Raw genomic sequence first — 26,349 nt, 5'->3', positions numbered from 1 at the left:
ACCCGGTCAGACAGAAAACGAAGCTTCCAACAACGTTTAAACCGGCATACGTCCACTTTTCCAGCTGTATCTGCAGATGTAGGTTTGCCCAATAACAAAAAAAAAAGTATAAATATTTCAAAAACAACTGCCTTCAGCCTATCATCCTTACGATAAAGTACAGCCAACCGATCATCCTCTGATACCTTAGTCACTGTATGTGACTAACTTAAACGCCACGGTTAGGATAAATAATTTTTTTGAGTTCAGTCAACTTAAAAATAACACGTAGTTATCAGACAGTTATTTTACTTTCATTCAAATTTATTCAATTGAGTAGGTGTAACCTTTGTGCTCCTGTTAGATTGGCAGCGCAAGGAATTGTGGGATACCATTCCCTTTGCCTGTCAGGACGGATTTAGGTTTAAGTGTGGGTTCTTGACCAAATGTATTTAGTTGTTCAGCTGATTTACTGTGTTTTGCCGAGTTATTTATCCTGCTATGTTTAATTCTTTCTGCACAATTAGTAAGTGAGTGAGAGGGAGGGAATGATGAGTTTGTTTAGCACTACTAGTGCCTCACATAGTTACAAGAATTGAAGTTAAAGTCAGTCATGATAACAGAATGCATGATATATAATGTAAATCAATTCTGCATTATTCATTTTAATGTTATACAAATGAGAATATCTGCAGCCTCAAACTTAGACATATGAAAGTTCAGGAAGTATAATAAATTAATATGGAAAAACATTTACCGTATTTTCCAGACTATAAGTCGCACCGGAGTATAAGTCGCACCAGCCCAAAAATGCATTATAAAGTAGAAAAAAACACAGATAAGTCGCACTGGACTATAAGTCGCATTTTAACTTTCACAACCTTATATGACACAATCATAGCAGACTGTTTATCTAATAATTTCACAGTAATTTTTTCTCAAACTTATTTATTTATTCCTTTCATGAAGCATCATTGGCTAACTAATACTCTGTTTTCATCCTGTATTTGTAGAAACAGTTTTCACTTTTATTGCATTTCTGAATCTATGAAATCATTGGAAAATAGAATATTATGTTGTTAGCCTTCAAGATCTAACTGTAAAAAAAAGTTTGCTGATTCTCTGAGTCACATACTCTTAACACTTAACATACCTCATACATCAAATTGACCCAGGAACATCATCTCTGTTCCTCACAAATGAACATAACAGGAGGGTTAACAATGTATTTATTTCAATTTATTTCTAATATAAGTCGCTGCGGAGTATAAGTCGCACCCCTTGCCAAACTATGAAAAAAAGTGCGACTTATAGTCCGGAAAATACGGTAATCAAATTGGAGTAAAATTACATTCAGTAAGATAAATATGGAAATTTGAGTTGATATAAGCAATTATTGAGTTAAACATAGACATAAGAAATTAGGTTGAATAAATCTAACCCAATTACTTGTTACCAATTGAAGTCATTCACTTAATATATATATATATATATATATATATATATATATATATATATATATATATATATATATATATTATTTATGTATATATATATAACAATAAATAAAAATTTACTGAAAATTAAATAATCAAAATAAGCCATTACTTTTGAGTTAGTTACTGATAAACATAATTATTTATAAAAACAAATTAATGAAATGGGGCTGGACAAAAATGATGGAACCTCCATAAAAGACTGAGAACTAATTGCCCAGGGGGTCATGATGAACTCAGGTATGTCCTTTAAGGCAAGGCAAGGCAAGTTTATTTGTATAGCACAATTCGTACACAAAGTAATTCAAGGTGCTTCACAAAACAGAAAAATGCATTAAAATAACAATACATCATAGAAATAATCAACGTAAAATTTACTTTAAAAGAAAAGAAAAGAAAAAATTTGAAAATTGATTTAAAAAGAAAGGAAGGAAAGCAAAGAAAAGTGCAGATAGGACCTTTCAGTCTTATACACGGCTAAACAGAAATGTTTTAAGTCTAGATTTGAACATGAACACAGAAGAGGCCCCTGTCTTACGACTTCAGGGAGGCTGTTCCAGATTTTAGATGCAGAATATAATGAAACGCTGATTCCTCTTGTTTAGTTCTGACTCTGGGAATCAACAGGAGGCCGGTCCCTGAGGTCCTCAGAGTACGAGATGGTTCATATGGCACTAACATGGAGAGACTTGTACACAAGCAGAGCTGCTTTGAAGTTTATTCTTTGAGGTACAGGGAGCCAGTGCAGAGACCTGCACACAGGACTAATGTGATCATACTTCCTGGTTTCTGTCAGGACTCGAGCAGCAGCATTCTGGATGTACTGAAGCTGTTTTACAGCTCGTTTGGAGAGGCCGGTGAGCAGGCCGTTACAGTAGTCTTACCTACTGGAGACAAATGCATGAATAATTATCTCCAGGTCTGGCTTTGACATTATGTTTTTGATTTTGGCAATGTTTTTCAGATGATAAAATGCCGCTGATGTTACTGACTTGATATGGCTGTTAAAGTTCAGGTCAGAGTCCATGATTACCCCTAGATTTCTGACTTGATTTGAGGGTTTAAGAGACAGAGAATGAAGGTAGCTGCTGACACTTTCTCTTTGTTTCTGTGGGCCAAAAATAATAACTTAGGTCTTGTTTGAGTTTAGCTGGTGAAAGTTGTTCTGCATCCACGCACTGATCTGTTGGAGGCAGTGGCTGAGTGAATCCACCGGCCCATATTCACCTGTTGTCAGTGACACATAGATCTGAGTATCATCTGCATAGTTGTGATAAGCTATGTTATTACTGCGTATTAACTGGCCTAGTGGCAGCATGTAGAGGTTGAACAGAAGGGGTCCCAGGATCGATCCCTGGCGCACACCACAAGTCAAGGCCATGTAGTCTCAGACACAACTCCCAATTTCAACAAAGTATTTCCTGTCTTCTAGATAAGACTTGAGCCAACTTAGGGCAGATCCAGAGATGCCAACTCAGTCTTGGAGTCTGTGCAAAAGGATCCCATGATCAACAGTATCAAAGGCAGCACTCAGGTCTAGCAGGATTAAGACAGAGAATTTGCCATCATAAGTGTTCAGGCGGATGTCGTTGGTTACCTTGATAAGAGCAGTTTCTGTGCTATGATGGGGTCTAAAACCTGACTGGAAAACATCAAATGACTTGTTTAATAAGAGAAAGTCAGTGAGCTGTTGGTAAACAACTTTTTCAAGGACTTTTCCTAAAAATGGCAGATTAGAGATAGGTCTGTAATTATACACTACAGTGGGATCAAGACCGCTCTTCTTCAGGAGGGGTTTAATGACTGCAGTTTTTAAGGCCTCGGAAAATATTCCAGATTGAAGAGACATGTTAACTATTTGAGTAATTGGTGGCAATACACTGTTCAGGACAGACTTTAGAAATCTAGTGGGTAACACATCATGGCAGCATGTAGACGAGCTCAGACGGGTGATGGTCTCTTGGACAGTTTGGTCTGTGACAGGTACAAAGTGAGTCAGCTTAGAGTGAGTAGGTGGCCGTTGGATAGTTATGTGTTGTGGAGTTGATGGCTTTTTTAATGCCCTGAACCTTGTCATTAAAAAATACAGCAAACTCATTAAATTTAGGTGTGCAAACCAGTTCTATTGGTAGCTGGGTTGGAGGGTTAGTTAATCTTTTTACTGTTGTGAACAGGATACGAGAGTTGCTGCTGCAACTTTCAATGATTTCAGAGAAGTACCTTTCCCTTGTTCTGCATAAAATCTGGTTGTAAGCGTACAACTCCCCCTTATACATTCCATAATGAACCTGGAGTTTTGACTTGCGCCACTTTCGCTCAGCTTTGCGGCACTGTTGTTTCTGTGCCCTGACTAGATCATCCTCCTTTTCTCCTTTAATTGACATCACAGCTGTTTTCAAACCCATAATCAGTCAGTCTGCCTATTTAAAGGGAGACAAATAGTCACGTTGCTGTTTGGTCAAAAGGTGTGTTCCACACTGAACATGGACAACAGAAAATGAAGGAGAGAATTGTCCCAGGACATTAGAAACAAAATTATAGGCAAACATTATAAAGGTAAAGGCTATAAAACCATCTCTAAGCAGCTTGAAGTTCCTGTGTCGACAGTGGCACATATTATTCAGAAGTTAAAGACCCACAAGACAGTAGACAACCTCCCTGGACGTGGCAGGAAGAGGAAAATTGATGACAAATTGAGGAGACAGATAGTTGGAACTGTATCCAAAGAGCCCAGAACAACCTACAAAGACATTAAAGGTGAACTCCTAGATCAAGGTACATCAGTGTCAGATCGCACCATTCGTCGTTGTTTGAGCCAGAGTGGATTTCATGGGAGATGACCAAGGAGGACACCACTGTTGAAAGGAAATCATAAAAAAGCCAGACTTGAATTTGCAAAAATGCATGTTGACAATCCACAAAGCTTCTGGGAAAATGTCCTTTGGTCATATGAGACAAAACTGGAGCTTTTTGGTAACGCACATCAGCTCTATGTTCGTAGACTCAAAAATGAAGCATACAATGAAAAGAATACTGTCCCTGCTGTGAAACATGGAGGAGGCTCAGTTCTGTTTTGGGGCTGCATATGGCACAGGGTGTTGAAGTTGTGCAAGGTAAAATGAAATCTCAAGATTATTAAGGCATTCTGGATAGAAATGTGCTGCCTAGTGTCAGAAAGCTTAGTCTCAGTCGCAGGTCATGGGTCTTCCAACAGGGCAACGATCCAAAACACACAGCCAGAAACCTCCAATAATGGCTCAGAGAAAAGCGTTGGACTATTCTGAAGTGGCCTTCTATGAGCCCAGATCTGAATCCCATTGAACATCTGTGGAAGGAGCTGAAGAAGACACCCGTCAAACCTAAGACAACTGGAACAGTTTGCTCATGAGGAGTTGGCCAAAATACCTGTCGACAGGTGCAGAAGGCTCATTGACAAATACAAAAACCATTTAATTGCAGTGATTGCCTCAAAAGGTTGTGCAACAAAATATTAAGTTATGGGTACCATCATTTTTTTCCAGCCCTATTTCATTAGTTTGTTTTTTAAATAATTGTTAATCAACCACTAAAAAGTAATGGCTGATTTTGATTACTTAATTTTCAATAAATTTTAATTTATTGTTACTTTTGAACATTTCAAGTCATTTCAGTGAGCATTGTGGACTTTCTTTCTTTAACTGAGGGGTACCAACAATTTTGTCCACCACTGTAGGTTCGATGTTATGCTCACTAAGAAATTACATTTGCTCGTTTTTGCACATAGGTTTGATGTAATTGTTCTTACGAAGTGAATGATCCTTTACTTATTTTTTTGTCTAGTCTCTAGCAGCAGTGCTGTTTAATATTTTGATATGGTGTTGAAGTTTAATATATTTGGCTTATATCGTCACCATTTCTTTGCGGTGTGGGAGAATGAACATTTTTCGAGTATTCACCTGGACCATGGTCCAGGTGAATACTCGATTCTGATTGGCTGTTGGGTGTTAAAAAGTGATAATGCACAGTGAAAACGCACTGCTAAAAAAAGCTCTTGTCGCATAGCTTAAGTGTTCTATATAACTGCTTTGGCTTCTTTGAAACAAACTTTAGCTTCATCATCTGGACAAAAACAAGCTGGACAAAAACAAGCTCTATTTAACCCATTGTGACAACCAGCACATATAGCTTTTCTTAGCCACTGCAGTCAAGGTCAGTGCCGTTACCATAACAACATATCAAATAGTCTGCTTTTTGTGAATTAGCAATTTAAACCGAAAAAATTACACATAAATGACAAAAAATTGATTACAATTGTATTTATTTTGTAAGTGACCATAGGAAAAGCGGGATAAAGGGGATAAATGTGGTGTCCATTATTTCACGCATTTTATTCAACCATCCCTTTTTTAGGCTTCCGCATTATACGTTAATGTCTGATAATGGACATCTCGTCCGGCATTATCCCTTACCCAACTGACATCTCGTCTGGCGTTATCCATTACTTAATTTGAATGTCATTTTTGATGTCCTTTTTGCTGTCGTTTCTGAATGTCCTCCTTGCTGCCGCGGATAATTGAATTTCCCCATCGTGGGATAAAAAAAGTTATCTAGTCTAATCTAACCTAATCTACTTAATGGAAATCTCTTCGGGCATTATCCCTTATTTAATCGAAATCTCTAAATTTACCAAATTATTTTGAAAGAAATGTTTACTTTACAGTCTGCTTTTTTATGATAGGTCTGTGTATTTAAGTAAAACATTTCAAATGATGATTTTGTGTTATTTGATTTTATTCAATAAACAATCAAATTTATCATATATGTATATAAATGCATACACAGATTTGCAGAGCAGCCTTGCCCAATAGAGTTTTGGCCCTAGACTTCTGCTCAGTTGGTTTTTGGTATTTTCTCACAGGACAGTGAGATCTTCATCAACGATAAGAAGACCGGGACAATGGACACTTTCTGGAACCCCACATCAGAGCTGAGGCAGAGCAGACTGATTCGATGTACCGTCCCACTGGAGGAGCAGAGCGAGTTTGAGTCTGAAAGGTTTGCTCCCAAAGCGGAGATCTTTCTGCTTCTGCTGCTTTCTCCACCTGACTGTGTGCTTCTGGATCAGGCTGTGGCAGCAGGTGACCCGAGCCATCAACAACAAGGACCAGACGGAGGCCACAAACGAGAAGTTCATCCTGGAGGAAGCTCAGAGGAAGTCTGCCCGCGAGCGCAAAGCCAAATGTGAGGAGTGGGTCCCCGCCCTGTTCGAGCAGGACCCTGTTACCGGAGAGTGGCATTATAAATATGCTGAGTGAGTGCCAAGATGCAGCATCAGTTCAGAACACGGCAAACACACTGACCCAAACAGAGTCACAGATCTGAGTAGGACTGCACAGAACCTTACTCTCTGTGCGATTTACAAAAAGGTCCACTTCATCTTGTTAAAGCCCAACTCTGATCATCTTCTGATCTATTTTCAAAGCATTTTAAATGCAGTTTTAATCTTATTTTTCTCATTAGAAAAATACTACAAGAACATGTTAGAAACACCATTTTCACTGGAGTGGGGATTTAAGCTTTTCTCCAAGTCACATAATTTCCAAGTGTTTAGGCGCCACCTGGTGGAAGATCTGTGTTGTGTAGAGTTGACTGTGTAAAAATGTTGGAGGATTGAGACTAAATCAGAAGTCAGAATTCATGACAGGATCAGTGACACACTCTGAAAACAGTTTGGGTCCATGTCAATGCTTCTGTCCCGTCAGCACCAGGCCCTGGGATCCTCTCAACGACCTGATCCAGTTTGAGAAAGACGGCTGCATCCAGACCAAGGTCCGGCACCGCACCCCCATGGTACGTTCTGGCAGTGTAATTAGTCTGAGTAACCAGGGGCCGCGCAGAGAAAATTGCAAGTGCCAGGTAGGTTTACCAAAAAAACCCTCTTTTTAAAGAGCATTTCGCCGCTGCCGCCGCAGCCGCCTTTGTACCGTCTTCACTTTGTCATCATCAGCATCTCTGCATGTTCCTCCATCCGTTTCCTTCTGTCTTTGCTTTCTGAGCGGTCTTTCATTTACACCCTCCTCTGCAGCAACCTCTGTTTCATTCTCCTGTCGGTCTGCTGTGTGGTGCACACCTTTAACGCTGGTGTCAAAGTGATGGAAACGTTTGCTGCTGTGGTCTGTGGCTGAAGCGAACACTGTTTGTGTTGTGCATCATTTTTAAACCAAAGTCCTAAATGAGACAAAAATACATTTGTATTGGTCTAACCTTCAAAAGAAAAGATTCAATCACATTGATTCTTCAGCTTTTGGTAATAAAATCGCTAACTTGTCTGCTAAAAAGCTGTTTTTGTTACATACAAATTATCTAATGACTTCTCGTCAAAACCAATTTATCAATGAAGTGAAAGTAAAAAAGTAGACTCTTTACCACCCAACCAGTGTTTTGCTCTTTGGAATGGTATTGTTATTTAAGGATCAACAAACCAGTCCTTTAATTTAAAGTCTTACAAACACCGACTCACAGCCGTTAGTCATCTAATTAATGGAAACGCTCCTCTGTAATTGTCTGTAAATTAGTGTCTTAGTAATCTGAGGAACTGTTGTGTTCTCCTCTGGAGGAACTGATGAAGGCAACTCTTCATTTGGTTGGTTTGAAAGAAATCTGAGTCCTAGAGCGGCAAATCTTTTTTTTGTTTTTAATCATTAGTTATGTAGAAACTTAAGACTGAAAATTGACTCATGAATCATTTTCTAAATAATCCTGTTAAATGTAAATGTGAACAGGTGACGGTGCCTAAGAGAAAGCACAAAAGCGACCAGCCCAAGAGCCCGGAGAGCGGCTGCTCATCACCCGAACCCGACCGCCAAGACTCATCTGGCAGCGAGCGTGAGTCTCCACCCCCATCCGTCTAAAACCCTTTCTGCTGTTTCTGTGAAAGTCAAAACACAAGCAGTTAAAACACCTGAAACCTTTGTGCTCCTTCATGCTAACTAAGGTTTTTATAAGCTTTCCTTATGAGCAGAAAGTAAGAGGAACATCTATGTCCCACAACAAAAACGGCCCGTTTAGACATAAGTCACAAATTCTTCCCCCATCGACAGATTTTTCTTTAAATGGGCAAAGAAAACTTACTAACTACAACTTACCCCCTTCCTCATATAACCTCATAATAGGGTGAGGGGGTGGGGGGCTTAGCCTGCGATGAGCCTTGGGGGGGGGGGTTTACTAGGCAGTGGCCCCCCTCCTATGGTTGCCGTATGGAGTGGCCCCCCCCTCTTTCGGTTTTATTTGCACCTTAGACATGTAGGGCCCTTGGTAGGGGGGGTGCTTGGACATCACTGCCAGCAAGCAGCAGATGTCCTCCTAGCACCCTACCCGCCAATTTTAACCGCACCTTAGACATTTAGGGCCCCTTGGTGGGGGGGGTGAGGGGACATCACTGAGTAATCAGGAGATGTCCCCTTAGTGCCCTACCCGCCAATTTTAACTGCACCCCCCTTAGTACACACACCCCTCCCCCCTCAATATATACATCCCAACATAAACACACACACATGCACACACACACCCTCTTAAACACACATACACGCACACACATTTTGCAAGGAAGGTGGGACCTAGGACCATCTGTCCCCTGCCTCTTCCCTGGTGGGGGGTACGGGCCCCTTTGCAACGGCGGCCGTGTCCCCGGGGTGCCGGCTTCCTGGGCCCGGCGGTGCTCTCTCCGCGCGGTGGGGGGGTTCACATTACATCTGAGCCGGGGGTGTTGGTGTCCCTGGGGGGTGGGTTCTGGTCCTTGCTCCTGAGCGCTGGGCCCCGCCAAATTTCCAACTGTGGCCGAGCCTGGTCGGGCCATATTTACAACACCCCTTGTGGGCCCTCTTTTTTCCCCGGGGTTCCCCCCTCCAGGGCGGGGGCGGCGGGCCCCTGCCTTGCTCCTCCCTGGACCAACCGTGGGCCGGGCGGATGGCTGCCTGGAGTGCGGAGCGGGTCTCCCTTGGGGGGTCCTGGCTCGTACCTGGGGTTGGGGCGGGGGGATGCCCAGAACTCCTGGGTGGTGGTTGGGTGCTCGTCTGGGGCTGTGGGCGTCCCTCTCCGGTGGGGCCCTGCGTTGGGCTCTCCCGGCGCGGCGGGGGGGCTGTTCTCCTGGTTGGGCTGGGGCGGCCCTCTCTTTCCCTCCGTGCCTCCCTGCTCTCTGGCTCTGGGGGCCTTGCGGCGGTCCTGCTGGCCCTGGCCTGGGTGGCGGGCTTGGTCGCCCGGGCGGCGGTTGTTCCCTGCCGGTTTCCGTGTGGCGTGGGGGGGATTCCGGCTGCCGCTGCTGCTGCGGTGGGGGTCTTGGGGTGGGGATGGCTGGGCACTCTCCCTCCTTCTTTACACATTCCACCATCCATTTTAGAAGAACATGAGCACTCACCTGAGCACGGGTGTTGGCTCACCTTTGCACTGGCGGTTTGCGTGAGTGAATGACTGAAATGTTTCACACTAGTTGGTTTTAAGGCATAAGTATGCGTGTGAGCACTATCTGTTTTGTGTACATGTCGACAGATGGACATTTTTGCAGCTAGCAGGTGTGTTTGACACTTGGGTGTGTGTGTGGACAGGCTCCGCCCTTTTTGTACTGCATTTGAGCCTTACCATGGTGATTAACAACCAGTAAACTTGTTGCTTTATGCTGCTTCATGGTCTTATCCCCCTTCCCCTCCTACTATCACCCTCCTTCCCCCCCTCTCTCTAACGTCCCTCTCTCTTCTTCCCCTCTTTCCTTTTCCGTCCGGTCCAACACCAAAGATCTTCAAACATGTTTGAAATTAATAAAGTTTGGCCTCAATTACAAAAGGGGTTTATTCAGACATACCTTTGGTTTGTCTGAAGATTAATAACCCCTCTTGTTAAAGTAAAATATGTCCAACACAAGAGGCCCTCAGCTCTCATCTGTTTGCCCAGCTGTTGGACAGGACAAGGTTAAAAAAAAAAAAAAAAAAAAAAAATGGGCAAAGAAACATATACCAACGGGGTCAGAAAAATGGTCTTAGTTTAAGAAAACACAAATCACATCTCTAAGATATTTTCTCAAACTAACATTAATTTAATATTAAAAGACTTTCTTGATAATAATTGTTCCTGCTGGACATAAAATATCTGAGAAGTTTTCTTCAAATGATGGTCTTTTGACTTTAAGATTCAGGTTTTGGCAGTAATAAATAACTTGATTCTTTCATAAGAAAAAGACAAAGATCCTGCAATATTATCACCCAAAATTGTTGTTTTATTAAATCAGTACAGATTAGGAATTCCTAACTTTGTGTTTCATCATTTGTGGTTAAAATATATTTTACATTTCTGACCTTCCAGGACACAAAAGCAAACACACCATCCGCCTGAGGAAGAAGGCTGCAGACCTTGGGGAGCTCCAAAGTGCCATTGAATCTATAAAGCAGACACAGGAGAGCATAAACAGGTGAGACAAGTGTTCAGACGCTCGCACTTCCTGTGCACGCCACCATTCTGACCTTCCTGTGTGTGTCTGCAGGAGCATCACTGTGCTGCGCAGTCGGACCGCAGCAGGCCGCGGGGAAGCCAGCTCCTTCTTGCAGCAGCGGGATTACGTGGTCATAGCTTTCCTCATCATCCTTCAGGTCGTTATCAACTACGTCTTCAAGTAGCAGCCAGAACGCTGGCAGAGAGGCGAAGCGGCTCACGGCAACGGACGAAAGACCGCCCTCTCTGTCTATGTGAAACCCATGAAAGTGAAGCGTGTTTTTAAAAAACTGCTAATTTATTCCTCACAAGTTCATTCCACATTGAGGAGTTGAGGAACCTCTCCTCTGAACTCTGCAGGGCGGCAGATTTGAGACGGAAGCCTTCCCTTTCTTTTTTTTTTCTTTTTAGCGGGGCAATGTCGCCCGTTATCATTTCACCTCAAACGAAAGGGAATCTTTTAACTCCCAAAGAGGAGCACCACTCAGATTGTAAGACGGAAGTGTGAGAATCCTTTTCATGTTTTTTTAAATGTGATTTAACTTCCCTGGTCCTCTGTGAACGGTCGCTCCGAGCAGCAGCAGCATAAGGAGGAGGAGGAGGAGCAACGGCAGCATACTGAGGAGAAATCAAAGCAGTCCGGCTTTTGGATCTTTGTGTTCTTAGATTGTAGCTTTCATCGTGAGAGGAGAACAGAGGGAGAGGCGGACACAGACTCTCACAGCTGTACATTGTAGTCTCAACTGTAGCCTTTTTTACAGTTTGGTTCCAAGGCACAAGTGCACTGTCCTCCTTAAACGTGTTAATCTGATCCTCCCAGCGTATCTTCCAAATTCAGCAGCAGCTTCCCTGTGTTTCCAATCAGCCATACTGGAGGGACAGGATTGAAAATACTGGCATTTCTGAGACCTTCAACAGCTGCTTTGGTTTTCAGCCTCAGATCTAAACCCTCAGTTTGCCTCCATTCTTTCAATTTCTGCAGCTGTCTGGTAAATTCACCAAAGTAACAACATAAACCTGGATGTTTGAATGATTTATGAGCTTTCTGCAGCAGAACTCTCCATCTTTCCAAGTTTTCTATGAAAATAAATTCTTCACATTTCATTGAAGACACAACATATGAACAGGAAATGTTTCACTCAGGTTGAAAGACTTTGATTTTGTTGTAGTACGTGTTCTTTTAGCAGATTTGGTTTTAAAAGTAAACATTTTAAATGTATTTTCCAAAATACAGTCATTCTAACTCTGTAAAATGTTTCCTGTTTGGCTATTGTGTCTCCAAAAGATCAAAACCATCTGTTCATTTGGTCAGACGTCGAACAGATTTGTGGGTAAAAGTCCGCTTCTCCCAATCATAACAATCATTTTTGCTCTTTTTCTTTGGTTTGTCCATGAAAGCTGCCAGAACTGAAACTCTCCTTCGTCCTGATTCCCCATAGAGACTTCTAGTATATTCAACAAGTCAGGGAGACAGTTCAGTGATGGGGAGAGTAGAAAAACTGGCAGCAGTTCTTATCTTGGCATGTTTGATTTTTTGAAAGCAGAAAATGTTACATGGGTGGAGACTTTCTGTCCTGGCTCAGGGTTATAGCCCTCAATCAGACGAGTGTCTTCATCTTAACCAAAGTCTAAAGTGTCCATCTTTGGGGGATTGAATTGTTGACACTGTGAAGAACTGTCCACTTTACCAAGTTACTGCATCAGCTCACTGCCGCTGCAGACGGGATCAGGAAGCCACCTGACTCTCCAGACCGCCACCTTTCCTGTTTCACTGCCTGACCGCGGCGCTCTAGAACAGGTCCAGTTCAGAGCGCCGCTCTTCTCCTCCAGCGCATTTGAGCCTGTATTTTTAGGCAGAAAACTAGTGTAATTCAATCAATAATCTACCTGTAAGAAGATATAGACTTGTAGGGATTTTCTATTCGCCGCTCATTACAAATGTTGGACAAGAAGCAGCTGAACTGTAGAGTAGAGATGGTTTCACTGTGTAAATATCCAGAGCAGCCACCGGTCAAACTACGCCCTCTAGGTTTCCATCTATAGTTAGATGAGCAAAATAATAGCAGGAAACTCTCGTCACGGATATTCCGGGTGAGCCAAAGCCTCATCGTTGTTGGGTCGCAGCGTGGCTCCAGTTTGGTGCCTTCATCTTTTATCGGAGGGATTAGCTCAGACATTAAAGTTCGGATCTCCTGAGGATTCCTGGATATCAGAAATCAGGATAGTGTCTGAGGACAGAGCGAACCCCAGTAATTGAAACAATTGAAGGCATCACGTTGGAGCCCTCAAAAGAACATCCTCCTGTTTTTTGAAGTTCCAGATCTTAACTCTCAAAAGGACTGTCTCTGGTTTGTGTTCATTTCTGCCTGTCATGAAGTCCGCCTTGTCCATGTTTACTTAAGGGATTGCCTCCACCGTCAGCAGAGTGTTAAGCCATGAAGACAGATAGTGTCGGGAGGAGGGCAGCTGTCCCTGAAGTTACCCGGCTGGCCCGAGTGCACCTGTTCTGGTGTTTCTGTCAGATGTTCATGATTGAGTGCAGACATTTGGGTGTGGAGAGCAACCAGTGCCTTCTAGAGTCTGAATGGATGGGGGAGTGGGTGGCGAGGGCCGAGCAGAGGTGGACGTGCCATATGTCGCCTTTGAGAGGTTGCCACCTCTTCCAGTCCCCCCCCACCTTCTCTCCTTAAGCGTTTGCATAGTAATGCACCCATGGGTCCCCAAACTCTTCACGAAGAGAGAAGCAGCCTGCTCACCAACGTGTAAGAAAAGGAGCACCCTTCATTGTGTCTGTGAAGAGGAGCGGCTTCCACTGTGCGTGAAGAGGAGCGTCTTTTCATTGAATCTGTGAAGAGGAACACCCTTTACGGTGTGTGTGAGGAGCAGTGTCTTTCATTGTGAAGATAAGCCTCCTGCACTGCTCCCAAGAAGAAGAGTTCCCTTCATTGTTTTCTGTGAAGAGGAGCGTCCTTCACTGTCTAAAGTTACACCTTTTATTTATTTCTCTTTTTTTATGTTTTTTTTATGTTTTTAGGTCACTCTTTTGTCGTCCTGATGTTTTTTCAGATTTTAATCTTTTTTGGTTTTACTTGACTTCAGTCTTTGTTACACAAACACAAAAGCCTGTTTCTTATTAGAGAGCGTATTTACTGTCTCCATGGCAACTGTCACATCCTGGAAGTTTATGGTCATGTAACAGAATAAAAACAAAATTACTTTGACTCTCCTGTCTTGCATTTGGTTATTTTCATACTTAAGGAGATTATAATCTAATTATAGACTGAATAATTATTTAATGAAAATTGATGTTCTGCCTGAAAAGTAACTACCGGTAAGTAAACAAAGCGTTTGTTTTCAGTGTAACGCCGCTCCTCCAGCATCAGAGGGCAATGTTCTCCCAGCTTGGTTCTGGGCTGGTTAGTTTTCACAGTGAACTGTGATTTTCTTTTACTCTTTGGCTTGTTGAAAAATATTATAAGAGCTTCAGTATAATTCTCCCAAAAATGTAAAACAGCCAAACCCCCCACTCCCACTGCACCCCTATATTTAATTTATTTTAGTGTTTTACTCCTGAATCTCATAAAAACTGCATGAAAGTTGAAAATAGTTTTCTATTTTAATTCAGTCGAAGTAGTTTAACATTTTAACAAACGGCAGATTGTACTTCCATCAGAAGATGGACTGTTAACCCTTGTGCTATCAAAGGCACTTTAAAATTGGGAGTGGGGTCATCTGGACCCCACAAGACAGTGCGCTGAACCTTTTTTCTTCAATGATTTGTGATCACTGGTGTCCATGGACTACATGAAATCCTCTTCACCTTTATCCACCTTTGTCGTGGTAGGGATTACACGTCAATGTAAGGGTGGGGTCATCTGGACCCCATAATATTGCACAAGGGATAAATGGAAAAAGCTGCAGCATCTCTGCTTTATCTATACTTTACTCCACTTGTTAAGCCAAATACAGTGATGAAGCAGAGGGGTTGTCCTTGCTGTTCCTCTCAGGTAACAGCAGAACGTCTGACACCGAAGACGACTAGAGGATGAAGGTGTAACTTGTAAAATCTATGAGCAAACTCTGAAACGCACACAACAAAAGAGTCACCAAGACAAAGAGGGTTCATGGTAAAAATGAACCTTTTTCCTATTGTTTTTTTTTTCATTTACTCAGTTATTTAAAAAAAATTAATATTGATTTTATTGAAGTATTTTTCTTTGTAAATTTTTTAATTTTTTTCTTTTTATCCCATTAAATATATAATTTTGTCTTTGTGTTTATTTGTTTACTTCCTTCAGCTGTCTCTTCAAATAATGCAGCTTTTATAGAACAACATGACGGTGTGTGACAGTGACAACAAAGTTTAATTATCTGCACCAAATGCTTTTTGTTTTAGAAAAATAATGAAGTCAAACATTGGAGGTTATATTTTGGATCAGCAAACATGGGTTGTAATGCTAATGTTAGGTTCTGCTTTAACCCTTGTGCTATCCTATGGCCCCACCCTTGCATTGACGTCTTCTCCCTACCATGATAAAGGTGGATAAATGTGAATAGGTTTTCATGTAATCCATGGAAACCAGTGAAGATTACAAATCATTGAAGAAAAAAGGTTCAGCACACTGTCTTGTGGGGTCTAGATGACCCAACTCCCAATGTTAAAGTGCCTAAGATAGCACAAGGGTTAATCAACCTGGAAGTGAATACAAACTGATCAGGTTTTCATACACACGGGTCTCCCCAATTCTGGAATTTCAAAGCCTAAATTTGTAAGGAAAACCATCTGGTACAATATGGGATTTTTATATGAATAGTGTAAACTTTTAAACTCATTCAGATGAGATTAATAAAAAGTATTTTTATACAGATTCTTTTGGAGAAAGCTTTTATGGACTCGCTCTTCTCCGTTTCTTCTGTCAGCTGGATGCTGCTCAGGGTTCTGTAGAAACACATCTTTGAAGATTAGCAAAGTCGTTGTGATCAGCTGATAACCTTTCAGAGCCCTCCTCCCTTTTCCAGTTCTTCCAATCACAGCCAGTTCCTCCTCTTCACAACATTATAGTTGGCCGATCCGCGTGCTGAATGGATGGGAGGGAGCTGTTGCTAGCAGACATCACTTTCATCAAGGCTGGAGAGGCAGACGCAAGGAGACGGGAGGAGAAAGGAGGAGACGTTTGACAGAAACAAAAACTCAAAGATGACGTTTATGGAAGAAATGATGAGGACAAACAGAACAAAGAATACTTAGATTCTGCTTAGAAGTCTTTTTTTGTTTTTGTTTTAATTCATCCATGGCCTACTAAGACCTGTCCTCTGTTGCATCGTCATGACAACAGGCTGTTAGGAAAAAGATGCTGCAGCCTGGTGATAAAGAAGAGCTCAGCTGAGAAGCTGCCATGGTGCATTCATGAACACATGTCACCAGATGGAAAGGCACACAAAGACAACCTTAAATCATAACTTTTGACACCTCTGACTCCAAAATCAAAAATATTATTAAATCATTTCTTCATCTTTTAGGTCTTAGCTTAAACTATTTCTGGCTTTTTCAGAAAAAACAAACTTTTATACTTTTTCAGAAATTTTGTTCTTGATTGGAGCGAGATCGTGGCAGCAGCAAATCAAGCAAAGAAGTCCAGACCTCTTTTCTCCACAGAAACCTCCTCCAGGTGCTCCCAGACTAACTGAGAAACATACAGCAGTTCATTCAGTTTGTTTTGGCTCTTCCTTAGGGAAGAAGTACAGAAGGCACCTGGAGGAGATAATCGACCCCATGGAGGAGTAAACAAGTTGCCGAGCTCCTCACCCTATCCTTTTTTTTTTTTTTTTTTTTTTTTTTTTTTTTTTTAAACTTGTCCTGTCCAACAGCTGGGCAGACAGATGAGAGCTGAGGGCCTCTTGTGTTGGACAGATTTTACTTTAACAAGAGGGGTTATTAATCTTCAGACAAACCAAAGGTATGTCTGGATAAACCCCTTTTGTAATTGAGGCCAAACTTTATTAATTTCAATCATGTCTGAAAATCTTTGGTGTTGGACCGGACGGAAAAGGAAAGAGGGGAAGAAGAGAGAGGGACGATAGAGAGAGGGGGGGTAGGGGGTGATAATAGGAGGGGAAGGGAAGACCCTATCCTTGCCAAGAGAACACAGAGACAACCTGCACAGAAAAATCACTAAAGATGCAAGGATCCAGGATCTGATCCTTTCTGCCACGCCCCCAAAGTGACAGGCAGACAGACCTACCCACCTGTCAGTCTCACGCTCCACCCTTCCTTCACCAGTGAGCAAGACCCCAACATTCTTCCACTCCTTCACTTGGATCAGGACCTCTCCACCCACGTGGAAAGGGTAAACCCCCTTTCGTCGTAGGTCAAGATCATTGACAGTATATGAGAACTGGACTGAGTGATTCTTCCAACCTGCTGACTCCAAGAATCCAGAATCCTTAAGACTTTTATAGAGAAAAGAACAACAGTTACTCAGTCATTCTATTGTTTAGAATTTGATTAGATACCTTCTTTTTAACATCTTGATAATCCTCTTTTTTTCTTATTTTTTTCTGTAGTTTTTTTCTGTAGTTTATTACAGTTGTAAACTGACCAATCAGATGCCTCAATAAAAGTCTGTGATGCCCGCTTTCGGTGAGGCATTTTCTACAGGTGTTGTCACACACGCTCAGTCCAGTTCGAAATAAACAGTCAATGGTCAAGCACCATGGCCTCTGACTTGGAAATGCTCATTCTTTTTCCAGTTGCTTCATACTTGACTGTGAATTGTCCTAATTCACATTGAAGGGGCCGTTTTACTGAAGCCAACAGATCGGCATCATCTGTAAAAAGCAGAGATGAAATCCTGAGTGACCCCCTAAACCAGACTCCCTCTGGCTCCTGGGTGGTAATAAGTTCTGTCTGGTATTCTGACTAGAGTCCAACATGCACCAAAAAGAGTTGGCAGGCCTCAGTTGGGGGCCCCGGACCCCTTATTCTCTGAGCGCCTCCCACAGAACATTGTAAAGGTCAAGACTGAATGCTTTCACCATATGTACATACAAAGCACATGGATGGGCAAACTCTCATGAAGCCCCCACTTTGTCACGTGTATCAAGGGTGTTTTATCCAAGACAGCCCCAAAACCTCATTCCCCCCTGAGGCGCTGGGTGATGGACCACTCATGCATCCACAGCCTCTGCTTCCTCACTGGTCGGCATGTCAGTGGGATTGGAGATCCCACTGACATGCCACTGACATGCAAGTATTCCTGTCACATTTAGACGGTGTCCTCTGTAGAGGTCAGAACACTAAGCAGGAGGTTCACTGAAGGAACAAAGAGCTTCTCGACACCCCAGCAGGGCTGACGCTGCAGGACTTGTGTCTCTATGTGGAGGACCTCAGGCCCAGCCGCCAGAGGCTGTGTGACGTCACCCAGCTGTGTTAGCCCGTGGGCTTAGATGGGTTAACAGACACATAATGAGGCGATCTGCAGTGCTTGCAGTGCAGTGGGGCTGTGGAGGTGAGGCTGGCTGCTGGCTCAGCTTTGTGTTGATCCCCAGTGGAATCGACTGAGCATAAAAGAACTGCTGCAGCGAGCCGCTCTCATTCATGGACGGATTAGCCCAGCGATTTGCCAGCTTTTTATTATGATTTTTTTCTGTGGCTTGTGCAGCCTGCACAAGCCCACAGACACTGGATCTGCTCCTCTGAACAGTCTGCAATACCAAACAACAGACCATGTCGGAAGAGCCATGGCTATTTTTAGGCAGCAATTAATGCAGGGAAGCCCTCACAGCAGCCTTCTCCTTTTGATCATCCTACATGCAAATCCTAATGCTGCTGTGCCTCCTCTTCTGTCCACAGCTCCATCAGCTGGATGGAGTTATCCGCCCTGAGGCGAATGGGGGGCACGTGTCATGCAGATGTTTTCCTTATAGCCTCTGCTTTCACCTCCTTGCTGCACATATAGACTCCCTGGTCCCATCTCAGATTTCCGTCATTTGGCTGAGCATCACCATAGAAACCAAAGATGGCTTCATGTGGGCCATCCACACCACCCGGCCTGTTCAGATTTCGCAACAGCTGCACTTTAGCTGAAAGTTTCTTCCAATCCGGTTTGATGTGTTTGCTCCTGTAACTGAGCAGCTGTGGTGCAGTGACCAGTGTGAGTCTGATTAGAGCAAAATGGGGGTTATTTTCAAAGATTTCCCAATATTTAACTCCATTCACACCTCCTCCTCTGAACAAACACATGGGATTTGGACCTCAGCTGGTTCAAACTACAAAAGAAATCCAGTTTTTTTTTTAACAGTAACTAAACTACCAAGAAGAAGGAAAACACCCCTTATAATCCAAATGGTTTCAGCTAATTATTCTAAATGGCTGTGGAGCAGCAAAACAAACATTTATGCAAATCAAGACACGCATTCAAGAACGTGCTTTTAGCCCATAGCATTCACACTGGTCAAGCAGGGAGGGGCTTCTTCTTCTAGTGTATGTTCTAGTGTAGTGTATGTTCTCACAGATGAAAAAGGCTTGATGTGAAATGTCGGAGCAGTGTACATCTGGTGTAAGGGGGCGACAGTGGCTCAGGTGGTTGAGCGGGTCGTCCAATGATCGAAGGGTTGGCGGCTCGATTCCCCGCTCCCACCAGCCAAATGTCGTTGTGTCCTTGGGCAAGACACTTCACCCTCCTTGCCTCCAGTGTGGCTCCTCTGGTGTGTGAATGTGCATGTATGATCCCAGTGATGGTCAGAGGGGCCGTAGGCGCGAAATGGCAGCCACGCCTCTGTCAGTCTGCCCCAGGGCAGCTGTGGCTACAACCGTAGCTTACCATCACCAAGTATGAATGAGGAGTGAATGAATAATGGCCACAATGTAAGCGCTTTGAGCGTCTGGAAAAGCGCAGAAAAATTGAATCCATTATTATTATTTATAAAGGCTTTTTCTTTCACAACTCTATGTAGAGCCTCAAAACAATCGTAGAAACACGTAACGACGCATGAATGCAAGAGTTTTTAACATAGAAGCCCGAAACGCATGTTTACATAGACTTTTCATAGAAAGTGGTTGCTTGAACATGCAAAGTAACTGTGAACATAGCTCTGAGATTATGTGAAATGATTTAGCTCACCTAAATTCAGTAGAATGAGAAGTTTGGTGGAGGGAGCATCATAGTGCGGGGTTGTCTTTTGCAGCTAAGCCCCTCCCTCCTAATTAAAAAAAACTCTGAATATTTCAGCAAACCAAGGTTTTTTGGACAGTTCAGTGTTCTCAACAGTTTAGGGAGGAACCCTTCCTATTCCAACATGGCTGCACAGCAGAGTACAGAGGAAGAACCAGTTTGATGAGGAAGAACCTGGATGTCCTGCACAAATTCCTGACTTTCACAGACGCTAAGGATAAATGTGTGTGCTTTACACTGTCTGGACAAATGCCTATGTCAGATCTTCCAAATGTCCTTCAAGGAGAACGCTCAGACGTTCCAGTGGAAATAATTCCCAACAGACCAAAACTGTCGGAGCTGCAGAGGGAGGGGAACAAATAAGGAATCGGGTGGGGTTCAACTCTTTCACTGTACGCCAGCTTTGACCCGCTCACCTGTCATTGTTGAAATGACTTTCTGATCATCTTCAGAGGTGCAGACGTCCATCAATGGGAGGATGGGAGTCGTGACATGTCTAGAAGCCATAAAATTTCTAGCTTTCTAGAAGTTTTAAAAACTTTTGGATTTCTTAAATGTCAGCTCTGGTTCGTAACCAACTATGAGATAACCATTGTTTCCTCACAGCTCTCTCAAACTGCTCTAATGTTAGTTTTCATGAGTCAGACATGGTGAAAAATAAAGGAGAACTTTGTGAAAGGTTGGAAAAAGTAAATCTAAGGATTTGATGATAAATACCCTGAACTACACAAAGCTTTCTTAGATAAAGTTCTGTGGTTTGACCATCATCCAGAACATCTCTGAAATACCGAGGAGGCTGAGGAGGAGGAGAGACTCCCTGAAGTCTGCATGTTTACAGAAGGGAAACTCCAGCACAGAGAAACCCTCCTGAAGTCCACACGATGCTGCAGAGACGAGCCAACCGACAGACCAACAACACTGCAAACATTTCCCTTCCCCTGGAAAGATGTCAGATGGTGGGCTGAAGTTTTGCTACAGTCTGCAGTGGGTCTTCTGTGAAAGCTGTTGAGAAAACGACAGCAGGCCGTCCTCAGGTGTTCAGCGGGGAAAAGGACAGGATCTGATTTAATGCTGCTCCCATCCCTGCTGTGGAAAACAGGATCAGATCCAGTTAAAAATATCAGTTTATGTATTTATTAAGAGAACATGATGCTGATGATGATGAAGGTGCAAGCTGATTTCTACCTGTCTCCAGTGCAGACACAAATGTTTAACTTTTGATCAAATTAAACAAGTTAAGGCAAACTAGCAGACAATTCTCCTCTGCTTTGTTTTGTTGCTTTTTTTAAATAAACAGTTGTGTTTCTTTTTTCTTGTAATCATAAAAAAATGCTCTCATCCTGAAAGCAGGGAGTAAACGAATGTTTATTTTAGTCCTGAATGTTCTTGTGTTGATTTCACAGAGCTTGTTTTGTTCTGAACTATTAGCCTTCTTTTAAATTATTTAAATTCTTAATGATCAGAATAATCTTTACTTCCCATTTTTAAAGAATGGACTCCTTAAAGTCCTCAGAAACACAATCAACCAATTAGGGTAATAAATGTACGTGTGTGACTGTCAGGGATGGAGATATTTCCTGCTGCTTTCCTCTATACGCTGGTGACCTCTGGGAAGTCTGCTTCTCCTCCGTCTCCTGCCTGACTCCTCGCTGCTCTGTTGAATGAGCTGAGGAAGAAAAGGAGGGTGCAGCAGTCAGAGAAAGGCGGGGATGACTCAGAGGTTTTGAAGCACAGTCGTCTCGGGTTGCCAGCCAGCCCGTCTGTGTTGCAAACAATGTGCTGAGCCCTCACCGCCTCTGCAGGTCTCTGCTCACTTGGGTTTCGCTGTGTCCTCCACCATCTTTGATTGTTGTCCAGCAGCAGAGCACCCACAGTTTGTAGCATCCTCCAACATTTCAGCTGAACATCACCAAAGGTGGCTTCTAGTTTCAACAAAAACACAGCCCTGAATGTGATCTTCATGTAACTACTCTCCAAAAACCAAACTTTTAAAAGTGCAGAAATATCTGTCTGACATAGTCTGTTCAGCTCTGATTAGATGATACAGCAGTCTCTGGGGCTTCTGTGATCCTGGTCCTGATTCTGCATGAAAATGTTCTCACATCATTTCCAACTGAATGTCCATGACAGTTGTAGTTTTTTGTTGTAGTTTTTTGTTGAACGTATTTCAGGTGTTTATCTGCTTCGGTCCATGTCTCAAAAATTCAAACTCTGCTCCTTTAATGCTCTTCTCTCTTTGCATAACATTTAATCTGCCTTTCAAACTCTGATTAGTGGATAAAACAGAAAAAAAACTCTAAATGCAGTTTGGGCATAACTGTTTGCTTTAAATTAAACCAGCTTTATTTAGAACAGCAGATGCTGTTTTTCTGTTAAAGTTTTGTCAATTATTGTTATAAAAGTTAGTCGTCACAGCTCTGCTTGGATGATTGTTACATTTTCTCTGCAGTCTGGAGACTCCAATCAATCTGTGAAGCCTGTTCCTGGACTGTGGGTGGAAGCTGGAAGCAGAAGAGAACATGCAAACTCTACACAACACAGATTCACTGAGATTCAAACCAGCGCCTGAGAAGATGAGCATGCTGACCACTGCACCACCATGCAGCCCAGCTTAATATAGTTACTTAGTCATCCAGGAAATCACGTTGTAGAGTTTCTTTTATTAAATTAGGAGGTAAATTTCTCCCAAAAATAGGTATTTATATGCTACAGACAAACAAGAATTCTGACCCTCACAGACGTGTTACTACTTCTTTAACGTCCCACACCGATCATCTTGTGATCTATTTTCAAAGTGTTCCCAGTGGTCTTTTAACAATGATGCTGTTTTTAGAAAAATCATAAAACCTGTGTCATTTTCTCGGACATACTGACTGCAGAGCGGCAGAAGTTTATCAGAAATTCACCTCTGAGCTGTGGGCGGGACTGTTAATGGGTAGCAACCCCTCCCGTCACCCATCTGTATGCACTCTCTCCCACTTGCTTATGGCCACTTACACCCCCAACCTAACAGTGGTGCAACAAAAATGTCAAGCAGTATCAGAGCTTTCCAGCTTTTCAGTTCAGATCCAGATTCCAGCTCAGACGAGGAAAACAAAGACATTCATGGATCTATTTGCCTGCAGGATGCATCAGAATGGGGCAGAGCAAGGAGCTTGTGTCCCACAGATTCTTTGTTGACTTTTACATCTCTACAAGCTTTTTTTTAACAGCATTTTACCGTCTGCCCTCAGATTCACAGCGATTTGAATAAATACTCAGAAATGCAACACTAAGTCTATTTTTCTTTATCTATGTCATCCATCATGAGAAAAATGCTACAAGAACATGTTAAAAACATCAAAAACACAAAAATCTTAAAATCAGAGTGGGTCTTTAAAAAGCTCTTCCATCCTACGCTTGTTACCTGTATTAATGGCACCTGTTTGAAATAGTTAAAAACACCTGTCCACACCATTAAACAGTACCACTGTAAACCTCCACCAGACTGGGAATCTGCAATAGTCAAACAGCTAGCTGTGAAGAGATGATCTGTTGCAGCAAATCACAAATCACTCTGTGGCTCCACACAGGAGCTCACCTGGAGGGGTCAAAATGATCTGAAGAACAGGGAATCCCAGAATACATGGGGGCCCTCGTGAATCACCTGAAGAGAACTGGGACCACAGTAATAAAGGTTACCCACTTTTTACTGGTCAGTTTGCATGTCTTGATGGAGGATCAGCTCAACTCTGCAGCTGTTGTTTCTCATTCAGTGTCAGTTGTAGTTTGTGTTGCCTATTAATCTTTTTTTAAGTTTAAGTAAGATTTATTTTTATGACTTTAAATAATAATAATAATAAACTTTGTTTATATAACGCCTTTAAAACAAAGATCACAAAGGGATAACAGTAAAACACAGAAAGTAAAAACAGAGTTGGAAAAAGTTGCTAATTTAAAATGATATGTTTTTAGCTGCTTTTTAAAAGAAAACACAGTCTACGGATCTGAGGCTGAGAGGAAGGGGGTTCCAGAGGAATGGACCGACTGCTGCAACGCTTCTGTCAACTTTAGTTTTTAACTGGGCTCTCAAACAAATCAAAGAAATTTTGAAAATAGTTTAGATGTGTTTTTATTTGTAAAGCTTCTTTATTTTTTTCTGGAGTTTTTAAAAAGAATGAGAAACACCTGAGAAGCAGGAATGAAGAAAAGACTTCATACTGTTTTGAAAAATGAAGTAATGACTATTGATGAAGGCTGAAGGCAGATATTTGATCCACCGGCGTGATGAGCGGTTCAGTCACTGTCAACTGAAAACAGGCTGGCAATCAATGACTAGAGGAAAAGTGGACGACTGTGGGAGGAAATGTCAGCAGAGGACACTGCAGGAGCTTTCATTTCTCCAGATGTTTCTGCTGGAGAGAAAGGATCAGCTAGAGCTGCTCGTGAAATGGACAGATCCATGGAGGTTGTTCAGGGTGCATCCCTGTGAGGGGCGGGCCTTAGGAAAGAGAACCACTGCTGCAAAACTATTATAATATGCAAAGTTATGACTGAAGGGTTTCAACCAACACCTGACGTATTTCACTTTCTTCTGTTTCAGCTTCCATTTGAAAGCAGTGAGCGCTATAATCCTGTCCAATTTTGCTGCTGCTTGAAAGAGCGTTCCTGTTATTGCTGTTGGCTACACTTTGATGGGCAGCTCTCCTTGTGTGTCAGAAAGGGTTTGTTTACCCCCTGACATTTACTCCACAGTGGTTCATAGTCTTTTCTCTTACATCTTTGATGACATCTCCTATTTAGACCAATGGAGTTTAACCTCTGCACCATTCAGCTTTCTGAGAGTAAAGGAGAACATCAGAATCATCTGTTGAGCTTCACCAAAGCAGATAATGATGCACATTTCATTGTACCTGAGGATTAGAGGCCTTTTTATCTCCTCAAACACCCTTTTTTCTTGGGAAACACTTACATCCACACAGCAGAAACTGAACTAGCCTGAAATTAACATTTCAGCTACATTCATCTGTTTTGGTTCAAACAAAAAGCCTTTAAGAACTCAGTGACTGAAATTTGAGGAGCTTAAAGGGAACACACTAGCTGATTGATTCAGTAGGATGCGGTGTTCCGCTGGGCTATTCACTGGTGTCACTGTGTTTTAAAGTTTATTCGGAGAACATATTCCAGAAAGCAAACATTTTAAGGTATGGTACAGAAACTGCATCTTTCAGAGCCAGAAGGTGGTTTGAGCAGAAAACTGGCACTGGCAACAGCCCTCCCTCTATCCAGGACATTTACGACAGCAGGAGTCTGTGCAAGGCACGCAGCATCACAAAGGATCTCACTCATCCACCAATAGGACTCTTCAGTCTGCCATCCTTTGCCAGACGATACAGGAGCCTGCCAGCACACACAAAGACTCAAAAAAAAAAGAAACAAAACATCTTAGTACTGGAAAACAGGAATCATTTCAGTCCAGTAGACAAAATAAAATAAATCATGGGCCATAAATTAAAAATAAGCTTGTTTCCTGTTTTGTGACAATTCATGGATCCCAACCACATTTCAATCAGAATTTCCAACACATCTTGTCTGTAATGTACACACTCCTTCTAAAAACCTTCACATTTGAGAATAATCCTGTCTTTAAAACAGTTTGTTTATATAGTTTTTCTGTATTTTTTGCTTTTTCGGTACTTTCATACAGTGGCCGAGAAACGCCATTGCAGCAAAAAAAAAACTGAAATTAAAAAAGGCAACTATGCAAACAAAAAAGTAACCGCTGATAAAATTCCGTTGTGGATACACCTCCGTTGTAGCTTTCTATTGTTTGCATCGCTCTTTTTTTGTTTGCAGTTAACGTACCTTTTTTTGCTGTGATGGCGGTTATTTTTTGCAGCGTTTATTGTTTATTTTCAGTCACATTTTTTGTTTGCACTTTTACGGCTGACACGCTATGACTGAGTTTTAGGGAGACTAAATTAAAAAAAAAAGTAAAATTACGAGATTTAAAGTCGTACATTTACGAGATTAAAGTGAAAGTGAGCATACAGTACAGCAAGTGAATGTGGCACAGCAGCAGAACAGAGGGACTAAACTCAATTGAACAGGTAAGCTGAATATTTATTGATAACGTTGAAAATATTTGGAAGCTCATTTGTTGGATTTACGGTTTATTAATGTTTTATTCATTAATGGGGGGGCTTGCAGGATCTCTGCAGCCCGTTGATGAAGACATCGGTGTCCCTGCGCTGTCCACTTCAATC

The 26,349-nt window shown here is 42.3% G+C and overlaps 1 protein-coding gene across 11 annotated transcripts in view; it reads left to right on the top strand.

Annotated features, from left to right (window-relative positions):
* osbpl8 (oxysterol binding protein-like 8) overlaps positions 1-14,152 on the top strand; it is a 101,439-nt gene extending 87,287 nt beyond the window's left edge. For 8 of the 11 annotated variants that reach the window (XM_078941649.1, XM_023952606.2, XM_078941648.1 and 5 more), the window contains 6 exons: positions 6,373-6,509; positions 6,580-6,765; positions 7,217-7,370; positions 8,237-8,339; positions 10,806-10,911; positions 10,984-14,152. In XM_078941649.1, the coding sequence (XP_078797775.1) occupies positions 6,373-6,509; positions 6,580-6,765; positions 7,217-7,370; positions 8,237-8,339; positions 10,806-10,911; positions 10,984-11,116 (819 nt within the window). In that variant the 3' untranslated portion in view covers positions 11,117-14,152. The remainder of the gene's footprint in view (positions 1-6,372; positions 6,510-6,579; positions 6,766-7,216; positions 7,371-8,236; positions 8,340-10,805; positions 10,912-10,983) is intronic. The other 3 variants (XM_023952609.2, XM_078941653.1, XM_078941652.1) reach the window with 1 other exon arrangement.
* Positions 14,153-26,349: the final 12,197 nt, after the last annotated feature.

This window comes from Oryzias latipes, chromosome 23, assembly GCF_053564925.1.
Source record: "Oryzias latipes strain Hd-rR chromosome 23, Olatipes_Hd-rR_3.1".
NCBI classification, from domain to species: Eukaryota; Metazoa; Chordata; class Actinopteri; order Beloniformes; family Adrianichthyidae; genus Oryzias; species Oryzias latipes.
This window is presented reverse-complemented; position numbering and strand designations above follow the sequence as displayed.